Source organism: Habropoda laboriosa, unplaced genomic scaffold (assembly GCF_001263275.1).
Source record: "Habropoda laboriosa isolate 0110345459 unplaced genomic scaffold, ASM126327v1 scaffold72, whole genome shotgun sequence".
NCBI classification, from domain to species: domain Eukaryota; kingdom Metazoa; phylum Arthropoda; class Insecta; order Hymenoptera; family Apidae; genus Habropoda; species Habropoda laboriosa.
In genome coordinates, this window is record NW_017100188.1 from 424,471 (window position 1) to 444,218 (window position 19,748).

Here is a 19,748-nt window from a genome sequence, read left to right on the forward strand (position 1 = left end):
AAATTGTGAGTAAAATTTTGGAAAATTGAGTTTCTTATATTTTTGTGAGGAAAGAAGGCGCTTTGTCAATTTTTCCTTCTTATGGTAAAATTTTGATTTTAAATATCGAAAAATCAGTGTTTTTTCCATTTTTGTAGAGAAACTAGGCGCTTTGTCAGCTTTTCTTTTTTGTAATACAATTTTCATTCAAAGTATTGAAAAATTGGGAACTTAGACATTTGGGCAGCTGGAGTACTTTATTTTGGGTCAATTTTTGAAATAATTTAATTAGAATAATTTTTAGACGAAATGCAGATGAAGATGGAAGGGTTGATAAGTAAAAAAAGATTTGTAAATTCTTTATTTTCTCATTGTGAATGTTTATCACTAAAAAAAAAATGTAGAAAACCTGGGATTCCCATTTTTCACCAATATTCGCGGCAATTCGAAATTTTCACGGAATTAATGCGAAGCGTGTCGAAAAATGCCAAATTATTTGTGGAAGCGCAGGGCTTGTTATTACTAACACAATGATCGCGATAATTTCATGAGAACAATTTTAATCCTACTAGAAGTACGCGTTAGAGCTAAAAAAAACAAATCGAAAAAAAGGAACTGAAATATCTAGAGAAACAGAGTTTTTTATTTTGCAATATTGCACAGAATTTTCTCAGAATAATTTCGAGCTTGCAAGAAGTGCAAATTGAAAAACTGCTAAATCTGAAGAATCAGCGATTCTCATTTTCGAGCTTCCTCCTCGAAAATAGCCAAAAATGAAATATTTCATCTACCAGATACTCTTGTTTTCATCCGAACACCTCGATAATTTATTCCACTTCCAATATATACGTAACCACTTAGCCTACCCTTATACTCAAAATTCATTATTCCATCAAATTTGGCAACAAAAAATGGAATATTCCATTTAACCCTTTCGTGACCAATGAAACCTATGTCTCACTTGAGTACTCGACCAAAAATTCATCTCAATTTAATACCCATTACAGACACTACAATTGGTAGAAAAGTAAGAAAAAAGAAATAATTTGGTCACGAAAGATTAAAAAAACAAAATTGACTTTCTCAACTGCAAAGAAATTATTGCCACCATTTTACGTCTCTTTTGCAACCGTACAATTTCTTCGTTTAATATTTTCACTTGTTACTTGAAATAACGGAAATATTTAAGGTGGACAAAATTGACGAGACACCCTGTATATATCTGTATATGAAAGTTTAGCTGGTGAAAAGAGAACGTTTGATGTGTGCTGTATATCCGGTGCAGTTCGACGAATTAAAGCTGTCGAGCTCTTTTGGAACGATTAAGTCTGCCCACACAACATCGTGTTCCACCGGAAATCCGCGGCAATCCGATTGTCGCGTTGCCAAAGAAACAATTACGACGACGGATTCAATGTTCGTTCGGTGAGAATTCGTGTGTACGTACACACTTTTGTTAGTATTTCGTGCATTGATGGCCCCTGACTGATGGATTTGATGATTCTGTATGTTTGCCTTTGTGCTTCTTCTTTGATCTGGATGAAATTGTTCGTCTGATTTAAGGTACGATAAAAATCGTATCTTAATTTTAGTATCTTGGTCTTATTTAGCAAGAGAGTATATATGTCGGTGAAATTGTCGAAGATTTATCGTCGAGTTTAAATTCTAGAGGATTATTAATCTCGTTTCATCTGATCGAAGGGGTGGCTAAAAAATTGCGAAAGAGATTTCTGAATATTTTCTAATTTTTGAATAACAAGTGAGTCATAAAATTTAAACGTCATCACTCTGGAAAAATGGTTCTCGACATCTACTAAACGTTGTTTAACACAATTTTCGAACATAGTTTTTCAATATAAAATGTAAATAGTAGAGTAACAGTAGAATGTCAAAATCTGAACGCGAATATTCAAAGAAAAAATTTTTAAGCTGAAAAACCCGACCAGAAACAAAGATCGAAAATCAAACTTGACATTTTATTTTATTTATTTGTTTCCACGTGCACGGATTCGTTCCTGTACAAAATAAAATACACAGAGCGCAGACGAAATATAGATAGTTGCAAACAAAAAAGAAGAAAAATCGAATAAAAACTCAAATTGAATCAGTCGCGATAACAAGAATAGTAATCGGCGAAACAGGCGAATAAAAACATTTTGATGATACGCGCAACAGTATTAATGCAACTGCAAACATTGTAGACGATTACAACAGAGTTAAATTATTACCGGGAACTATTTATTTTCGTTGGATGTTTGTTCGCGATGAAAGAACATAATTGAAAATCGCGAATCAGGGGAACAAGGGAGCCTCTGTCCAAGTGAATCCGTAGGATCGAAATCGATTGATCGAGCCGCGTTTATTTATAGGATAAAATGGAGCACAGTTTCTCCAAGCCGGGGATTACATTATTCGTTCAATGAATCGGATCAACGTGAACGCTACTGAGCGGCTCGTTTGTTGCCGAGTCGCTACCCACGTGCTTGGAAACCGGCCTGAATAGAACTATTAAATCGCGTGCATTAACTCACGTTACGATTTCGTCACTGTGACACGGTTTAAGATGGCTACGCTCGTTTCACGTGAGAGAGACCGCGGAGGAAACGAAGGGTTGAGAGCTCCCCTTCTCGTCAGTTTCAAGGCAGATATGTTCGGTGACGAGGGTGGAATATGAATTCCCAGACTGAAATATTTTATTATAATTTACATTGCAGAACGAACTTCCACCATTTATATTCATGATTTTTCACGTATTTTTCTTTCTTCTGTTGTTTCAAGTTTGAGGAATAATTGAGGAGAAATTGAGTGAAAGGGTTGGGTTTGATTTACTTAAATATTGAGAAATGTTTATAATCTAATATAAGCAGATTTTTACTTTATCGTGGAAAGAATTTTTATCATTTATATTCGTGATTGTTTTACGTATCTTTGTTTGTTCTTTCAAGTTTGGGAAATAATTGAAGAGATGATTTGTCAATTTTCATTTGTCGTTACAACTGAAATTTATTCATTTTTGAATTTTATGATTTCCACGATTATGAGTTCGTCAAACTACACGATAATTTCTCAGTCACATCAGTCACATAAATTTTGAATAAAAGAAATCTGACATGCGTCTCAGTAGCAAATTCTTTAATCCACCGTAGAAAATTGACCGCGATCCTGTTTCGAATTACCTTTCCGACGAACCGAGTAGAAGGAAAATGTATCGTTGCAACGATGCTGAGGCGTTAAACGTCAAAAGCAATAAAGTTCGAAGAGTGGTCGCCACTCACCGAGCATCAGGTACATGGAGCAGAAGATGAAAGATAAATCGAGGCCCTGTGCAGCGTAGATTTTGTCGCCTGGCACTATGTCGCCGAAACCGATGGTCGACAGGGAGACGAAGCAGAAATAAGAACCATCCAGCATGTTCCAGTCCTCCCATTCGGAGAACAGGATCGCTCCCGCCCAAATATACCTGAAAAAGTTACACGGGATTACGATTTTTCTCAATGTTAAATTAAACATCCCCTTCTCCACTCAGAATTTCGAATTGTTTCAATAATTCCGCGTTCGTTCATTTTTACGATATTTCCAGAATTTAGAACTTTTCCTTTTTTTCCTTTGCCGCTTCGAAGTCTCAAACCACCGAAATCTCATCGATGGATTCGAGGGTAAGAGGAATTTAGTATTGGTAACGCGAGATAAATTCGGAATGAAAGTTATAGCACAGTTTATAGAAATATTCATTTCAATTTCATCGAATCGTTGCTTCTCTCATAAATTGCATTTTCCTCCCAAAAATGTATCATTGGCTTGAGAAAACTTATAATTGGGGGAACACTAATTAGTACAATTACTAATTGGGTCAAAGATATAATGGAATAAAATGTTGAAAAAATGTGAAACAAAGGTTGTTTCTCTGAACCGAGAAAATGAGTGAAATTCGTTTGAATTTACAAATTGAATTCTCGTTTTTACACTGAAAAAGGGTTAATTTGTGATTAATAAGTTTATCGTGTAAACAGAATTATATAGCGGTTGTAATTGAGGGTTCATTTGTTTGGAAACGTATCTAATCGCGAGCTGATCGATTGTTAACAATACTCACCCAACCATAATGGCGACACAGAGTGTCAGAGGCACCGTGACGCGTTGTGGATCGTAGCTGCTACTGTCGTCGTCCTCGTCGCTTCTGTCAGTCTCTTTCGATCCGTCCACTTCGAAGGAGATCTCCTTGTCCACGCTGATCGTGTCGATTTCCCTTCCGTTTACATCGACAAACTGTCGAGAAATATTTTTAGAAGTAGTACATCGTGCAGCGTGAAATGTTGAAGTTTTTAAACATTGTAAAAGATGAATGAATCGAATTTTTCAAATTGGAACAAACATTACTCTTTGATTCCTCAACAGTAACGTATCGAAAATTGTAGGAAATAAAAAGAGAACTTTATTAATCTCAAATTAAAATATTTAAGAAATTATTATACAGAAATTCTTCATTTAAAAAAAAATTTCATTCAGAACATTTGTGGACATTTTAGTTTGGAATAATTAGAAATTTATTTGGAAACGTCGAATCTTTCTTCAAACCTTTATTTAGAAAATTTAGGAAATCTTAGCGCAGAAAATTCACAGAATTCTGTATTTATACTTTGGAAATTAAAATTCCAAATTTCAGTTAAATTGAAATGAAAATTTTCTTACTTTCATCTTCAAGTTTCTATCACAGAATATTCGCAGACTTCAATATTTACACCTTGTATTAAAATTCGAAGCATTCTCCAACAAAAAGTTTCTTCTCTTATTTTCCACGTACACTCACCTGCCAATGATTTCTCCTAACATCAGCGTCGCCATACTTGTTTCCCCTATTCGGTACTTCCACTGGTCTTCTTCGACATCTTAAACAAAGAACACTCTGTAACGCTGAAGAAATTTCGACGATTCTGTATTTCCAATTTCACTCGTCGTTAGACGTTAGAACAACAATAGTTTCACGCGAAGATCTATCGAGATAAGAGAAAGAAGAAGAAGGCTTACTTGCAGAGACAGCAGCGAGCGTAAATCCATTTGAAGCTCTTCGCGAGAATGTCACCGATGTTGCTCAGATAAAGCAAGAAAAGTGGCAAGCCTATTATAGCGTACACTATGGTCACCATTTTGCCCCATTTCGTCTTTGGACAAATGTTCCCGTAACCTGTGAACCGAACAGCCGCCATTTGACTATATCTTCGTCCATTTTAAATCGTATTAAAATAACTGTCTGTCGTAACACTCTCGAAAATATTCGAACACAAACCATTAAACGCGATGCAGGTAAAAGTATTCACATTGAGTATTTAAAATAACATGAATATTCAAAATATTCACTTTGGCTAAATGCTGAGAGAATACTGGTCTCTTCACCTTCCAACTCTCCTGCATAGTCACAACCCAAAGGCCATCTTCGCTAAACCCTTAACCCTAGTGCGTTCTTTCGTTCGACTTGAGGTTTTCGGGTCTTTTTTGACCCAAAGGTCTTAGGTGTAACAATTTTTGTTACCAGCACGCCATATGAACTTAGGTAATGAACTTTCGATGTAATGTTAAGGGAACACAAATTTGATAACAGCAAAAGTAATTAAAAAGATCAGAAGGCGACGGGTCAAAAAAGACCCGAAGACCGCTCTAGGGTTAAGTAGCCCTATTTTATCCATTTCCGCGTTCATTCTCTGTTTTACCACGCGCACGCCACGTAACGTTAAACCTCTGTCAAATAAAGTTCTGTTTCTACGCAACGACGATCCTTAAGTCTTTTAATTCAGTGTAAATTTGTACTTGTAATCGATATAGATTGCTAATATTAATCTCATTAAATAAAGAAATGTTTCTACTTTCAAAGTCACATTTGGTTTTTGTAATACGTAAATGGGTAACTTGTTGAAATTTTACAGCATTTCTTGCTTATGCAGCCGGAATTACCTCGCTCTCCCCTACACGGTCAAAACAAAATATTTTACGGCTACAATTGAACACCTACAGGGTGTCACCCGCGTTACGTATTAAAATCTGCCGTGGCGAAAGGATCAGCCGTACCATTACACATACTCTGTAGATGCAAAAAAATACTCCACAATGCCAGCAAAAAAGAATAAAAAGAAAAAAATTGAAAAAATTCAACGAAAACTTCAACTAAGAGAAAAGACCCCTCGTTCCATTCGTAATTCCGCAACACCTCACCATCGAAGCATTTTAATTAAACCACCGTTCGTCAACGATCATCAGTCACCGGCACAGCGGCCACTGTAAAAAGAAAGGAATGCTCGATCGAGCGTAGGTTCCGCACCACCAGCGATATTAATTACTTAATCGACTATAAGTTTCCGTCGACCGTTCGACACTCGAGCATCGTAAAGATCGCGATAGAAAAGGGGGTGGGACGGTGTGGGAGGGAGGAGAAGGAAGGAAGAACTCGAAAGTTCTTCCGGCAATATCGCGGAAAATCATTTTCCAAGCGAGTTTCTTCGAGCGGTTTTTACGAGGACCACGCCGCATAGAGCTGGCCCTTCCGTGAGCCTTACTCCGCCGAATTATGGATCGTATTCGCGGGATTACGGGCGGAAAGGATCGTGAATATCGAGGACCGGCTGTTAAAATTGTTTACTGCCCCTCTGCCACCCCCACTCCCTCTTGGCTTCCGGAGGCCGACGACCAGATTGCTGCTACCACTTTTCAACTCACCCCGAACGAGGTTCCCTTCCTCTTTTCGTTGAAACAATCCAACGAATTGTACGAATTGTATGATTTTAGTGTGTTGTTCTGTGGTTTTTGAATACGTTCGCTGTCTGCTGAATTATACAGGGTGATATAAGAATGTAAAAATTTATACAGGGACTTATAGCAGTCACTTAGAGGAGTGAAAAAGTCTAGTCAATCTTTGATATTGTTTATATATACACATACAAAGTGTGCATTAAAAGTGTATGTAAATAGTGTAAATAGTAAGTTCGAATATTATTCAGGTAAATTTATTAAATTTTCCATTTCTAATGTCACTTGAAGGTCATTTCAAAGTCACGAGTGAAACATATTCAATAGTAAATGCAATGAAAAAAAAAACGTGTTTTCCACATGAAAAATAACAATGACCATGAAAAAACCAAGGAAAATTCTTTCCCCAGATTATTCCTCGTTTCAAACAATCAATATTATGCCACAAATATTTTTCACATCACAAAAAACGAAGGAAATGTTTTGGTGGCCTGCTTCGACCGGGACACCCTTGTATATGAAAAATAAAATATGAAATATGTATAATGAAATTTAGACGACTTTGGAGAACAATAGACACAATATAGGCAATTCTCTCCTAACTTATTGAAAACAATAGCATCCACAGCGGTAGCATCGTAAATTTTCAGAAAATAAATGAAATTGTATTCGTTGTCACCTGTGTTGAAAATAAAAAAATTCCACCTAACCTAGAAGTCAACGATTTTAAAATTAATAAATTAAAGTTATTGGGTTTTCAATTTTGTCCCGTTGGATAAAAAACTGACGGAGCATTTAAAAAATTAACAATTTTAAAATTAATAAATTAGTTATTGGATTCTCAATTTTGACCTATTGTACAAGAAAGATTGTTCATCACTGAGATAAAACATTAAAAATGACTCGTGAAAAACGAAAAGAACAGTATCTTTCGTTGCCATAATGGCGACTTCCTTCCACCAAGATGGCGGCGTTCGTAAAACCGGCACTCGGTTCGAATCCCTCGAATATCTTCCTTCCCGATGGAAGTTCTGCGAAAACAGCGATGAAGAAGATGAAACGACGCGTAGAATTCGACGAGGCACGAAAAACTCGGCGTTCGCCATTTAAAAATCGCCGCTCGCTGAATAAACGATGCGTCCTCGACAGTTTCATTTTTCTGGCTGTTGTTTCTTTTCTTTTTTTTTTTCTTTTTTTTTCGAAATATTTGCGACCACGGCGGATTGCCGCGATTAATAAAGCATAGAAGCCTCGTTCGTTCGTTTCGTCAATTCTTCTTTTCTTTTTTTCAACTTTCCTCTCTTTTTCTCTGTTCGTTGGAGCGCGTGTGCGTGCGAATGGAAAACATCGATATCTCGAACGAGTTGGAGGAGGAGGAGGAGGGCCAATAAAACCGCCCTCCCCTTTGGATTATTTTCGCTCCGCGCCACTTTATTATAATTTATCGACGATTCACGGCACGATGATTTGCTTAGCGCCGCGCTTTTCGTTTCCGGTGCACGAAAAGTGGAGAACGACACGTTCGGCTAGAGTGATTCAGTTTCGAGTGGTTTGAAGGTGAAGTAGGTTGAAGTGATAAAAGTGTATGGGGTTGTTTAAGTAGAAGAAATTTACTTCTAAATAATCGCCTTCAAATTCTTAACAAATTCTCCCCGTTACTGTATCCTTATATACCTTATCTTATATTTATAAAATGCTCTACTTCCTCAGATTAGTAAGATCATCTATCCTAATCTGGAATCCCAAAGCTTCTTTATACGAATTCGCCATAGTGCAAACAATTTTTCTCAATTTCCTGTTGAATAATCCCCGTGGAATTAATTTTTAAAATAATCATACTGTCAGACTGCGAGAACACATTACTCAGGCTAAGCAGCGTCGCGGTAATTAAGAATGTCGAAGAAGGAAAGGAATGAAAGAATAACGGCTCGTTATCGCGAGTAACACGGGTACTATCAGGGATTATTAATAAATCGCCAGGCAAATAAAGTGAACCGGTCGCGAATTATCGAGCGTGTCGCGATTAATCTTGATAATTGATTGGTTGGCCCACGGCGAAATTACCGCTCCTGGTTATAACGAGCGGCCTACCTACCAAGACACATCGGTTTCCGTACTTTTGGTTAATCGCCAATAATTCCTTCGCGTCGCGTTACCCTGTCACTAATGTCCTCGATCCGTCAATGAGGACCACACCATGCTGATTACGAGGATCCTGAATGATTAATGCGTTTCGTATTGGTTCACGAAGTTCGTGCAGGCAACCCTTTGACGGCTGTAACGATTGTAAGCTGACCTGCTAATTCAGATTCTATTTCCGGTCTGGTTGGAGGTAGCGTGAGATGAATGAGGAAAATGTACTTATTACGGTTGTGGTGGTTAAGAAAAGAGCACTATGGGGATGTTATTGTAATATGTAGGAAATCGTTTGAGTGTTTAAATGTGGTAAAGTGGCTGAGTAATTAAGTACTCAGATTGGTAAGTGGATAGGCTCGTGAGTACTTAAGAATTGAAGGATTCGAGGGTTTGTGGATTCAAGGTTTTCAGGATTTGTGGACTCAAGTACTTGACGATTCAACGACTCAAGCACTCAATAACTTAAATTAATTTAAAGACTTAAATGTTGGGGTGTTCAAGAAGTGAAGGACTCGAGCATTTAAGCACTCAATGACTTGAGAAATCAGAGACTCAAATACACTAGAAGTCAAGGATTCGTGTAATTTAATACTCAATGACTGAAGAACTCAAGGCTTTAAGGACTGAAATACTCCAGGACTCAGATATTTAAATACTCAGTCTCTCAAAGACTGAATAATTCAACGATTAAAGAACTCAGTAATTCAGTAACTCGAAGACTCAATAATTCAATGACTCAACGACTGAAGAACCCAAGGCCTAGAGGAATGAAGTACTCTAGAACTTAGGTACTTAATCACTCAAGTACTCAATGACTTAAGAACTCAAGGATTCAAAGACTTAAGCATTCAACAATTCAAGCACTCAAGGGTTCAATGGTTCAATTACTCAACAACTCCAACTCTCAAATATCCAAATATTCAATCACTTACCGATTCCACTACTTTCATCTTCGAATCCTCCAACACTCCTACATCTCAATATCCACTTACCAAACCAGACTGAAACATCCACTCTTCCTTCGCCAACAGCAAATCATCCCCGCAATCTCAAACCATCGGAACATCTCCAAGATTCGGCATACAAAAAGGACGAGGAAAGAAAAGGGAAAAAAAGAATCCAGCTATCAATTCTAGCTATCGTAATCCCATCGTACCCCTAGCTTCCACTTCGTCAGTGTTCGTAAGTTCCCGTGGCCTCGAATTTTCACGCGTTCCAAAAGCGGTTATCGTTAGCCCGGCTAGGGTCGGCCTCGCGAATCGATCTGCCCGTCGACTAGCCGACCCTTTTAGGCTGATGCTGCTGGCCTGTAATCACGGTCGAGATAAAGTGGATAGCAGGGTCTCGTCTCGAACCAGAAGAGGGTGAAGGGACACACAGGAGGCGGGAGGGAGGGATGGATGGATGGAAAGGGACGAGAGGCCCCCAGAATTAATTAAAAGGTCGCGTGCTCTCTCTCTCTTTCTCGAGCCTGCACCCCTTCTCTAACGTGCCAAAAGTTCGCGTCGTTAATTCCCTCTATCTACCCGCTAGCCACCGTGACGAGGCCTTTGTCTAAAAAAGAAATATCGAGCTCCGCGAGAAGCAAAAAAAAAACTGCTACAATGGAATTTTTATGCGAGGTGAATGATTTGTACGCTATCGAACTATGATACGAGCTTCGATGGATTCCGCCTATGATCTATTCTCCTTTTCTACATTTTTCTTTCTTTTTTCTTCCTCCTACCCGCTCTTTTAAATTCCATTTCCGTCGAGTTGTCGTTGCTTGACTTGCGGAAATGCCACACAGTTTATTAGACATGGTTTATGTTTGATTGTCTTTCAACGATCAGATGAATTATGTGGATGATCTCTTTTTCGATTGAAGGATTAATGCGTGCTGAGGTTATGGTTGTAAATGAATCTTGTCAGGTTGGAAGTTATGCAATTTTTTCATTGTACAGCGACTTTTGAACCACCCTGTATTTTACACTAGACTGTATTATACGTTGAAAATAGATTTTTTGTGTTACATTTACTATTAAAGATTGTTATATAGGGTAAAAAGAAAATTGTTGTTGAATTATTTTCAATGCTCTTCGTCGTAGACAATTTTATTTTCAACATTTTCAAGAAGTAAATCATAGAAATCGAATCTAGTAGAATAATTCTCTGGAGAAATTTTCCACATTTTCTGAATGAAACAGGAAAGGAAAATAAATGAACTCGCGAAGGTTTAGCGTAGATTTCGAGTGATGGATCGAGATTTACTCGGTGTTTAGGCCGAGAAACAGCCTGTCGTCGGCTACAGCTAAACACGTCCTTCGGAAACGCGGTCAACGACGCTGAATCGGAAATTAATTGACTCATATTCCGGCTGACCTCGGAAGATTATCGAACGAAGGTCGATATTCTTTTCACGTGTGACGCGTGCTTCTCCATATTGAAATCAGGAACAAAATCTTCCTAATCGTGTCACTTAGAAAGATTGACTTGAAGATACTTATATCTCGAGAACCAAAAATATCTCATCAAAACTCATAAAAACAAAAAAGAATACTAAAAATATTTATTTTAGTTCTCTCTTGGAAAAATTTTCCAGTTTTGCAATTTTACCACTGGAATGACTTACTATGTCCTTGTAATTAATTTCGAATCACCCAGTATACACCGAAATAATCACATTTCGATATTAGAAAGGGTACATGATGTAAATAATCCTATTGTTAATATCGTCGAAGGAAAAAGTTGTCCGTAATTGGGAATCACCCGGTATGTAGGAGGAAGCGAGGGTATTTCAACGTCAGAAGGGCCACTTGATTTACACGCGTTCGACACGGTCAACGATCGTGATCTTGGCGGTATTTTTAACGTGGCAGTCTCTACTGACCGTGGAGAGGGTTTCAGTTAAGATAATAGCCCGACGAAACTTGCCAGGCTTAACGGCGGAGTCTGTGTGTACCCAAATGATCGAACGCCGCGCAATTTCTGTAACGAGGAACAAACTTGCTGGTAAACTCGGTCGAAGTCTCCCGTGTAAACCGGTCCGCCTCGTTACGGATTTCATCCTTTAAGCTCAGACCGACAATGGGCCGTATCCAGTAGCATTTTTTCGTATAATTAATACCGTAACGCGACGCAGTTTCCGTGCTTCGAACGTCTATACGAACAGAGTAAACTTGGGATACTTTGTTTTTTTTTCTTCTTTTTTTGGAAAATGAAAGCGAAATTTGTTAATTGACTCTCTGGGGAATTTTATTCGAGACACGGACAGAGTTATCATTGGAGTGCTTCCAGGAGAAAATGTTTGAAAAGGCGTTTTCGTTCGTCTATATTTATTTATGGGATTATTTAAACAATGCGATATATAAGGAAAGAGTAAACGAGTGTTTGACTTTTAATAACTTGGATCGAAATAATCTTTGGACCAATATCTATTTTATTTGATACTGTATGTCGATGAAATTTAGAAGAATTTTTTTCAGACACCCTATATGTAAAGAAGTACATAAAAGTACTTCTGTTTGATAACTTGGACCCAAATAATATTTTGACAAATATCTATTTTATTTGATACTGCGAGTCGATGAAATTTAGAAGAATTTTTCAGACACCCTATATGTAAAGGAGTACATAAAAGTACTTCTGTTTAATAACTTGGACCAAAATAATATTTTGACACATATCTACTTTATTTGGTAGGATCTGTGCGTTCATAAAAATTAGAAGAATATTTTTCAGACACCCTATATGTAAAGAAGTACATAAAAGTACGAGTAAGTATCTCTGTATCACGATAATTTTCTGGAGACTTTTATAATTACGTTAAAATTTTGAGACAATAGTTAAAAGTTCGAGACAGTACTTTTCGTTCACCCTATATTCAAAGAAGCAAACGAGATTAGCTTTCAGTGAAAGAATATCGTGAATTGATAAAGGATGAATATTATATTGGATATTATGATTGGACGTTTGAGCTGGACATCCGAATCGACAGATTAATTAATCGGCGTCGATACACAGTGTCAATCGGAAGATCGATTAAGATCAACGTCCTCCGGGGTAGCTTCGTTAATCTCAGGAGGTCGAGAACGATCGGTGGCTCAGCTCGGCCGTTAATTAATTTCCGGTCTAACGAACTCCCCCGCGTATGATTCGCAGCTTGTCGGCTGTCGTCCCGTGTACGAAGAAACTGTACGGCCGTCGTAATTAAATTCTTACGTTTCTTCGTTATCGTCCCAGAGTTTCGCTCCTTTCGTGATTTTCCTGGCCATTTAACGTTCGATTCGAGAAACTATATCGATCCGAGGGGAATTCTTCCAAAATTTATCGTTTACCCATTCTATAGCAAGGCATTAAGTAATCTTTCATAAAGTTCTCTGGGAGAGACTATGGCTTTTAATGGTGAAATGAATAATTTAGAGAGAGAATCCTCCGTGAGTCACCGATGGTCCCACTTGATGAAAGAATCGATTGAAGTATTTTTTATCGAATATTTTGCGACACTATGACTTTGGCTAATGGAAATATTAATTTTAGTGGAGAATCCTCCGTGGGTCACCGATGACCCACGCGGAAAGAATGGACTGAAGTATTTTCTTATCGAATATTTTGTGATTGGTACGATTTTGAGTAGTAGAAATATTAATTTTGGTGAAGAATCCTCCGTGGGTCACCGATGACCCAGGCAACGGAAATGTACCAAATCCACCAACATTGTAAATCTGACAATAGCACTCGGTTCAAGAACAAAAATATTCATTCTTCCATGAGTCAGTCATTCAACGACCCACTAAATTCACCACGAATTAAACCATCTTCTCTGCATATTTCCCATTTAGTCGCACTCTTCGCCTCCATATTTAATACAACTTAAAACCCTCCACAGCCATGATTCTTTCAGGAAATTTTAATGGAATCCCAATATCCTCCTTTTTCACACTTCCCTGTCAAATTCGTTAAAAACGTTTCCCTCCGTGCTGCGGTTTCCAGCTTTTGAATACTTAATACATCAAACGTGTCCGTTACTCCGGCCTCTGTTATCATCCCTAATCCCGTACAATTGTCGTTCCAGTAGCTCAGCTGGAATACCGTAATTCACGTGGCTCTATGAACACTCCAAACGTACAAGATCATAGTTCTATCTCTCGTAATGAGAAGTATCGCAAACCTGTTTAACACGTTTCGTGCTTCAGGAAAAGGTGTAAGTTTCGGAAGAATTTTCAAACGAAGTTGAAAAGTCACAGAAAAATATTCAATCATAGAGAAATGTCAAAAGTATTTTTCTTTACTTTAATCTATCGTTTTCGTACCTTTTTATATTCTTTGTATCTCTTTGTACACCCGGTATGTAACGTGTTAGGACTTGGAATTTTCGACTGGACAGAAGGAAAAGAAGTAAAAAACACGTCGTCGTATCTCATAGGATCGTAATTCAATTTTTTTTTTTTTTCGTCTCTGTCGGACTCGTGAACAGATTTTCGAGATTTTCCTACGAGGGTAACTTTGAAACGCGTTTCTACGGCTCGAGTCGCCGGCTGCGTTCCAAACGTTAAAGGCCACTCGTGTCCGCGTTCCTCTTTTCGGCATTAACCATTCTTTTTGCAAGCTGGTTAGCCGAGCTGGGGTTCGTTGGACGCGAGACATTAAACTTTGTCCAAGGGAAAACTGCCGTGTCTCTTGTGACTGTTTCTAGCGTCTATTTTCCTGTCTTTTTTTTCTTTTAGACTGCTACGATTTTCCTTGTAACGCTCGTGATTAGGGGAGTGACTCGGGTCAAATGTATGGAAAAATTGAATCTATCGCTTGTTTCACGTTACATCGATCTTGGTGTGTTGTAACATCATGGAACGGTGATTTGAACAAGTGAAAATGTGAAATATTTTGGCAAATGAAATTTTGAGAGGTTTTAGTAGTGTATTGTAAGATAATATTGCTTTGGAGAAAAATTGAGTAGATTCGACATTGCTTTAAAGAATAATTGAGAAAAATAAACGAGCAGTAATATTGAAAAATAAAAATTATTGAATTGTAATTTGAATAATAATTATTTTGGCTAGTAGGTAATTGAAAAAACTTTTTTTTTCAATTTATCGGTTTCTCTTTCAGTATTCTGTTTCTTCCTGTTCTTCTAACTGTCTTTAGTTTATTGTTTTTTTTTTGTCTCTCATTTTTCTGTGTTTTCTATTGTACCATTAAGTAAATAAAAAGAATTATTACTAGGAAGTAGAGGGCTGGTAGGCCAGCTTTTTAGTTCTCGATTTTTAATAAATTATGTGGACGAAATATCATTATAACGATTATTATATTTGGTAAGATCTCCAATTTGACTACCTGATGAAATGATCAAAATTTACTTAATATGATAACAATTAAGGTATATTTTAACGTTTTTCTAACACTTTCCATGCTGGTCAACCAGCCCCATATCAGGGTTGGTAGACTTACAGTATAGGGTAGGTTGACTACAGGTACAATCAGTTAAGAGAATGTTATTAGCAACTTATCTTCCTTTCATATTTTAATAATAAACTAAGAATTTTTTTCTGAATGAAATTCAGTGCATTACTGCATGACATGCTTGCTCTATCATTTCTTCAAAAATTGAACCTCTATCTGACTTTCTTTGATATATCCTCATTGTTCTGTGCAATAAGTTATTAACTGCTATAACTCCTTCAGTAACAAAAATTAGTACAAACTGATATCACCGAGGTTGGTTGACCAGGTTCTTAGTCTTAATCGGACGTTATTAGTCAACCAGCCCCAAACGATCATTTTGACTTCAATACTCTACGTAACCCTAAATTATTTATGTATAAAAAAAATACTGTTTCAATGGGTCGTCTAATAAACAAACTTTAAAATATTCCTTTAACATTTATTCTATTGTAACTACATAGAGCGTGAAAACATAAAATGTTTAAGAAAACATATTTACTTATTTAGCCAATTTTACGACAAACGCTGATAACACTCAAACAACGTGCGGTCACAGCGTCGACAAACAAATAAATGGCATATAGTAGAAGTGTCTTGTTTCTACAATACATTTTTCCGCGGTATAGCACACGTCGGTGCAATGTTATTGACAATTAGTCAACCTACCCCTATAGACAACCAGCTAAGGTCTCAAAAATTGTCAAAAATATTGGAATTAATTGTTTCCAATTTCAAAATAATTAATTGAAATCTCGTCGAAACTTTATATGCTCCAAAGCTTGAAAATTTTTCGAAATTTTATTGCTAAAATAACGAAGTATGCCGAAGGGTGCGTTTATTAGAAAAAAGTGTTCAATTTCAACTCGACTTCACTTTTCTAATTACCAATTTGATTATTACGTAATAATTTCGTTCCTCTTGTACGAATCAGATAGTAGAAAATTGAAGAGAAATGGAAAGAATAGCGATGGAGTGAGTTATTTCGGGGATAGAGAAGAAGAGGTGGGTAAACTCACCGATCGTGGTGATTACAGTGAGAGAATAGAGAAACGCCCCGGCGAAGCTCCACCTTTTGTTTTCCTCACTGCCGTCGTAGCCGTTCTTTATAGCCGTTACCATTTTCTTCTGATAACTCTCGAGGATCGCCCTCACTTTCACTTTCCAGATCCTCTCGGAAAACACATTCTCCTACACAGAGAAATAGAGGAGAAGGTAAACAGATTGGAAATTCTGCAGTTTCTCGCAAAACCTCCAGTCGTTTGTTTTTTTTTTTATTTTTTAAACAGAGACGAAAAGTTGGAACTCTGAAACACATTTTTTTCAAAATCCATTCAGTGTCTCTATCTAAAAATTTCTTTCACAAAGGTATGCGAGTGAAAATTTATACGAAAAAATCAACCAAAATGGAGTATTTTTAAACACATTTTTGAAATCGATTCGGTATCTCTGTCCAACAATTTCTTTCATGAAAGTATGCAAGTGAAAATTTGTGCAAAATGTGTCCAATAATTAAACTAAAGATTCGTATAACGTAGAATAGAAATTTCTTTTGCTTTTAAGTTACATTGGTAAAAATGTGTATCGAAAGAAATTCAACGAAGTCTTTAAAATTTCACAAAAAATGTCAAATAATTAGAACTAAAATCCAAGCATTTTAAATTATTATACAAATTTCTTTCACAAATTTAGTCACATCGGTCTTGCTCAATAAAATAATCTAATTCACACACAACTTGAACTAAGAAGCTACAGAAACCTGTATTTCCAAATATCCAAGCAAATATCACTTAATACATCACTTGCACTATCGCATTTTCTTCAAACCATGGCAAACGAGGCGATTTTTCGCGCCAAGATAAACGTTTTATCTCAAAATTGGTTTTAACCCCCCTTGGTGGTCTCCCCTGAACCTATAAAAAGCAATACCTCGCGAATGTCCAGTCCCCGTCGATAATTCTCCGTGCAGATAAGCGGATCATCCGGAACTATAATATCACGACACTTATCTCTGTCAAGCTCTCCAACGAAGAACGTAAGCCATCGTGAGCAGAGAGAATAGCGAAGGAAAAAAGAAAGGAAGGAGAAAGTTAAGAAAGAAAAGGAAAGAAGAAGTTAATTACAGTCAAACGTATTCCTATTCGAAGATATTAAATGTACCAATGAGTATTCGAAAATATGTAATTGCCAAGATCCATGCTATTATAGAAGTACTGCACAATAAGGAAGATCATGCTATATGCATCTGACAACAGTTATCAAAAATAATTCAATTATCATAAAAAATTTCAAGAAACATAGTCAATAATTCACATACACAAATTTATATGAAAATCGATTAAACTTTAACAAGGAAAATTACCAAAAAAGGTCAAATTTTTAATATATTATTTGAAAACTTCTCTATATTCCAAAAAATATGTTCTCGACCTTAAAATTTCATCCCTCCAATACGAACGATTCTTGATGAAAAAAGTACGTGTCAAATGTTTCCCCGTAAACTACCTCCCATATAAATTTCATCAAAATTGACGTACATTTTCTCGTCAGAAAGAAGTATCAACTTCTGCACCGCAGCAAAGATAATAGAAAAACTGTAAGTAAGCACTATAGCACAAAACAGCTGAAATTATACAAAATATTACAATCAACAAACAACCATAGTACACGGTCAATGTTGCTAAACAAAATAAGAAAAAGAAGAGAAAAATTGGTTACCTTGGAGGTAAGCTCCCACAGAGTGGCAGCCGTCAAGTTTCTCAGCCTGATCACGTTTCCAACAACGTCCAGGTTGTTCCTGCCCTCGATGTGAGTGAAGAGGAACGCGCCAGCTATGGTATACCCGACTACCAAGCACACTATACCAACGTTGCTGAAGAGGAAGGCTATCAGTGTACGAGTCCAGTCTGCGATCCTCTCGCCCCATGGCTTCCGTCGGCGTTTTCTTCGTCTTCCGCCACGGCTACGATAACTTCCACGCTGCCAGTTTCGGCTGGACGTCGAATACGATCCTCGATCCCCTTCCATTTCTCCTCCAACATCCGACTTCTCGAGATATCCTACGTTTTCTTCTCCTTTCTCTCTTTCTCTCTCTCTCTGTCCTTTTAACCAGTCTTCGAGGTTTGCTTGACTCGCTTGGGAATATTTCAAGAGGGTTCATTTTTGTTTAATATGATTCCCCGTGCGGGAGACGTAGCATAATTGAGGATATGGGATTGAATAACCTCTTCAGGGACACTGACATACATATGTATCTATGTGTAGGTTAATTTCTTTTTCGAAAATTCTTAATACCGTATATTCTCCACAAGTGTCAGACCGCAAGGAAGCTAAACCTGACACTCGTAGAGTCAGGGACTACGTTTTCGAGCCTCGCGCCCGCCTTTGTAGTTTGCCGAACGTAGACAAGGGCAGCGAATAAAAGATAAGCACGAAACGTGAGTCCAGGCAACCAAGCGATTTAAATATCAACTTTTTTAATTTTACGTTTTTTTATCCCGAAATTTTTCTTAACATATTGATGAGATTTTTCTGATGAAAATGACATAAAGCACGACATAATTTTAACAACATTTACATATTAACACGTTCACTGTCACGCCAGATTTACAGGTTGCTGTCAGGCGGCCACAAGAAAATATATTTTAAGCATAGGATTATAGTATTATGCTTTATAATTTTTTTTCTCAATTGAAAATAATGTGTAGCTAGCTATGACGTTCAAAATTTTTAGTTGACAACATTTATTTTATTTTAATTATTCTAAACATTTGAGACACTCCAGTCACTGATGACCACCATGGCCATTTCGAGGAAACAATCTAACGTTAAAACTTATTGAGTGATTAATTTCATTTCATAATATATTGGTTTAGCGAGCCACCGTTTGGTTGCCAATTGTTTATCACATAGAGTCGGCCTACCTCCACGTAAAAAAAAAAAAAAAAATGTAGGGTCGATTCCACAAGTGTCAGTAAAATGTAGGGTCGATAGCAGCAGAAAAGCTACTAAACAATTAGAATTAAATGTAACGATAGAAATTATTGCAATAATGCGTAATGCAATTGAAAAATCGCAGAAAAGACTGATACAAATGTTTGAAAAGAAAAATATATAAGATGAGATACAGTATCTTACCACGTAATGTAACTTTTTATTGTGTAACATATTAAAAACACTGTTTGGGAAAAATTTGTCACAGAATTGCATTTCTTATTTAATCTTCCTTTACTGCTACTTCTTGTGAAATTTTATATCAGAAAATTGAAGAAATTCTTCTTCGTGTTTCGTAGGCAATTGATTGCTAATTTGCTATTGACAGATCGATGTTAAAATTTGATGTTAAATGGAACTCTCATATCTAACATAGTATCTGAATAATTTTTCAAGGTATTTTATTAAGAAACGCGCACATAGTGTTCAATTTTCTATCTTAGAATTAACTTACTTTATCTTACGAACTACTTAAAGTTAAAACTTTC

The 19,748-nt window shown here is 37.0% G+C and overlaps 1 protein-coding gene across 1 annotated transcript in view; it reads right to left on the bottom strand.

Annotated features, from left to right (window-relative positions):
• The window catches only part of LOC108579808 (TWiK family of potassium channels protein 18), a 19,956-nt gene extending 1,662 nt beyond the window's left edge, over positions 1 to 18,294 (bottom strand). Inside the window, exons 1-6 of the mRNA XM_017943420.1 lie at positions 17,986 to 18,294; positions 16,287 to 16,458; positions 5,005 to 5,161; positions 4,787 to 4,865; positions 4,073 to 4,245; positions 3,255 to 3,439 (exon numbers count right to left, since the gene is read on the bottom strand). Coding sequence (XP_017798909.1) covers positions 3,255 to 3,439; positions 4,073 to 4,245; positions 4,787 to 4,865; positions 5,005 to 5,161; positions 16,287 to 16,458; positions 17,986 to 18,294 — 1,075 coding nt within the window. The remainder of the gene's footprint in view (positions 1 to 3,254; positions 3,440 to 4,072; positions 4,246 to 4,786; positions 4,866 to 5,004; positions 5,162 to 16,286; positions 16,459 to 17,985) is intronic.
• Between the last annotated feature and the right edge of the window lie 1,454 nt (positions 18,295 to 19,748).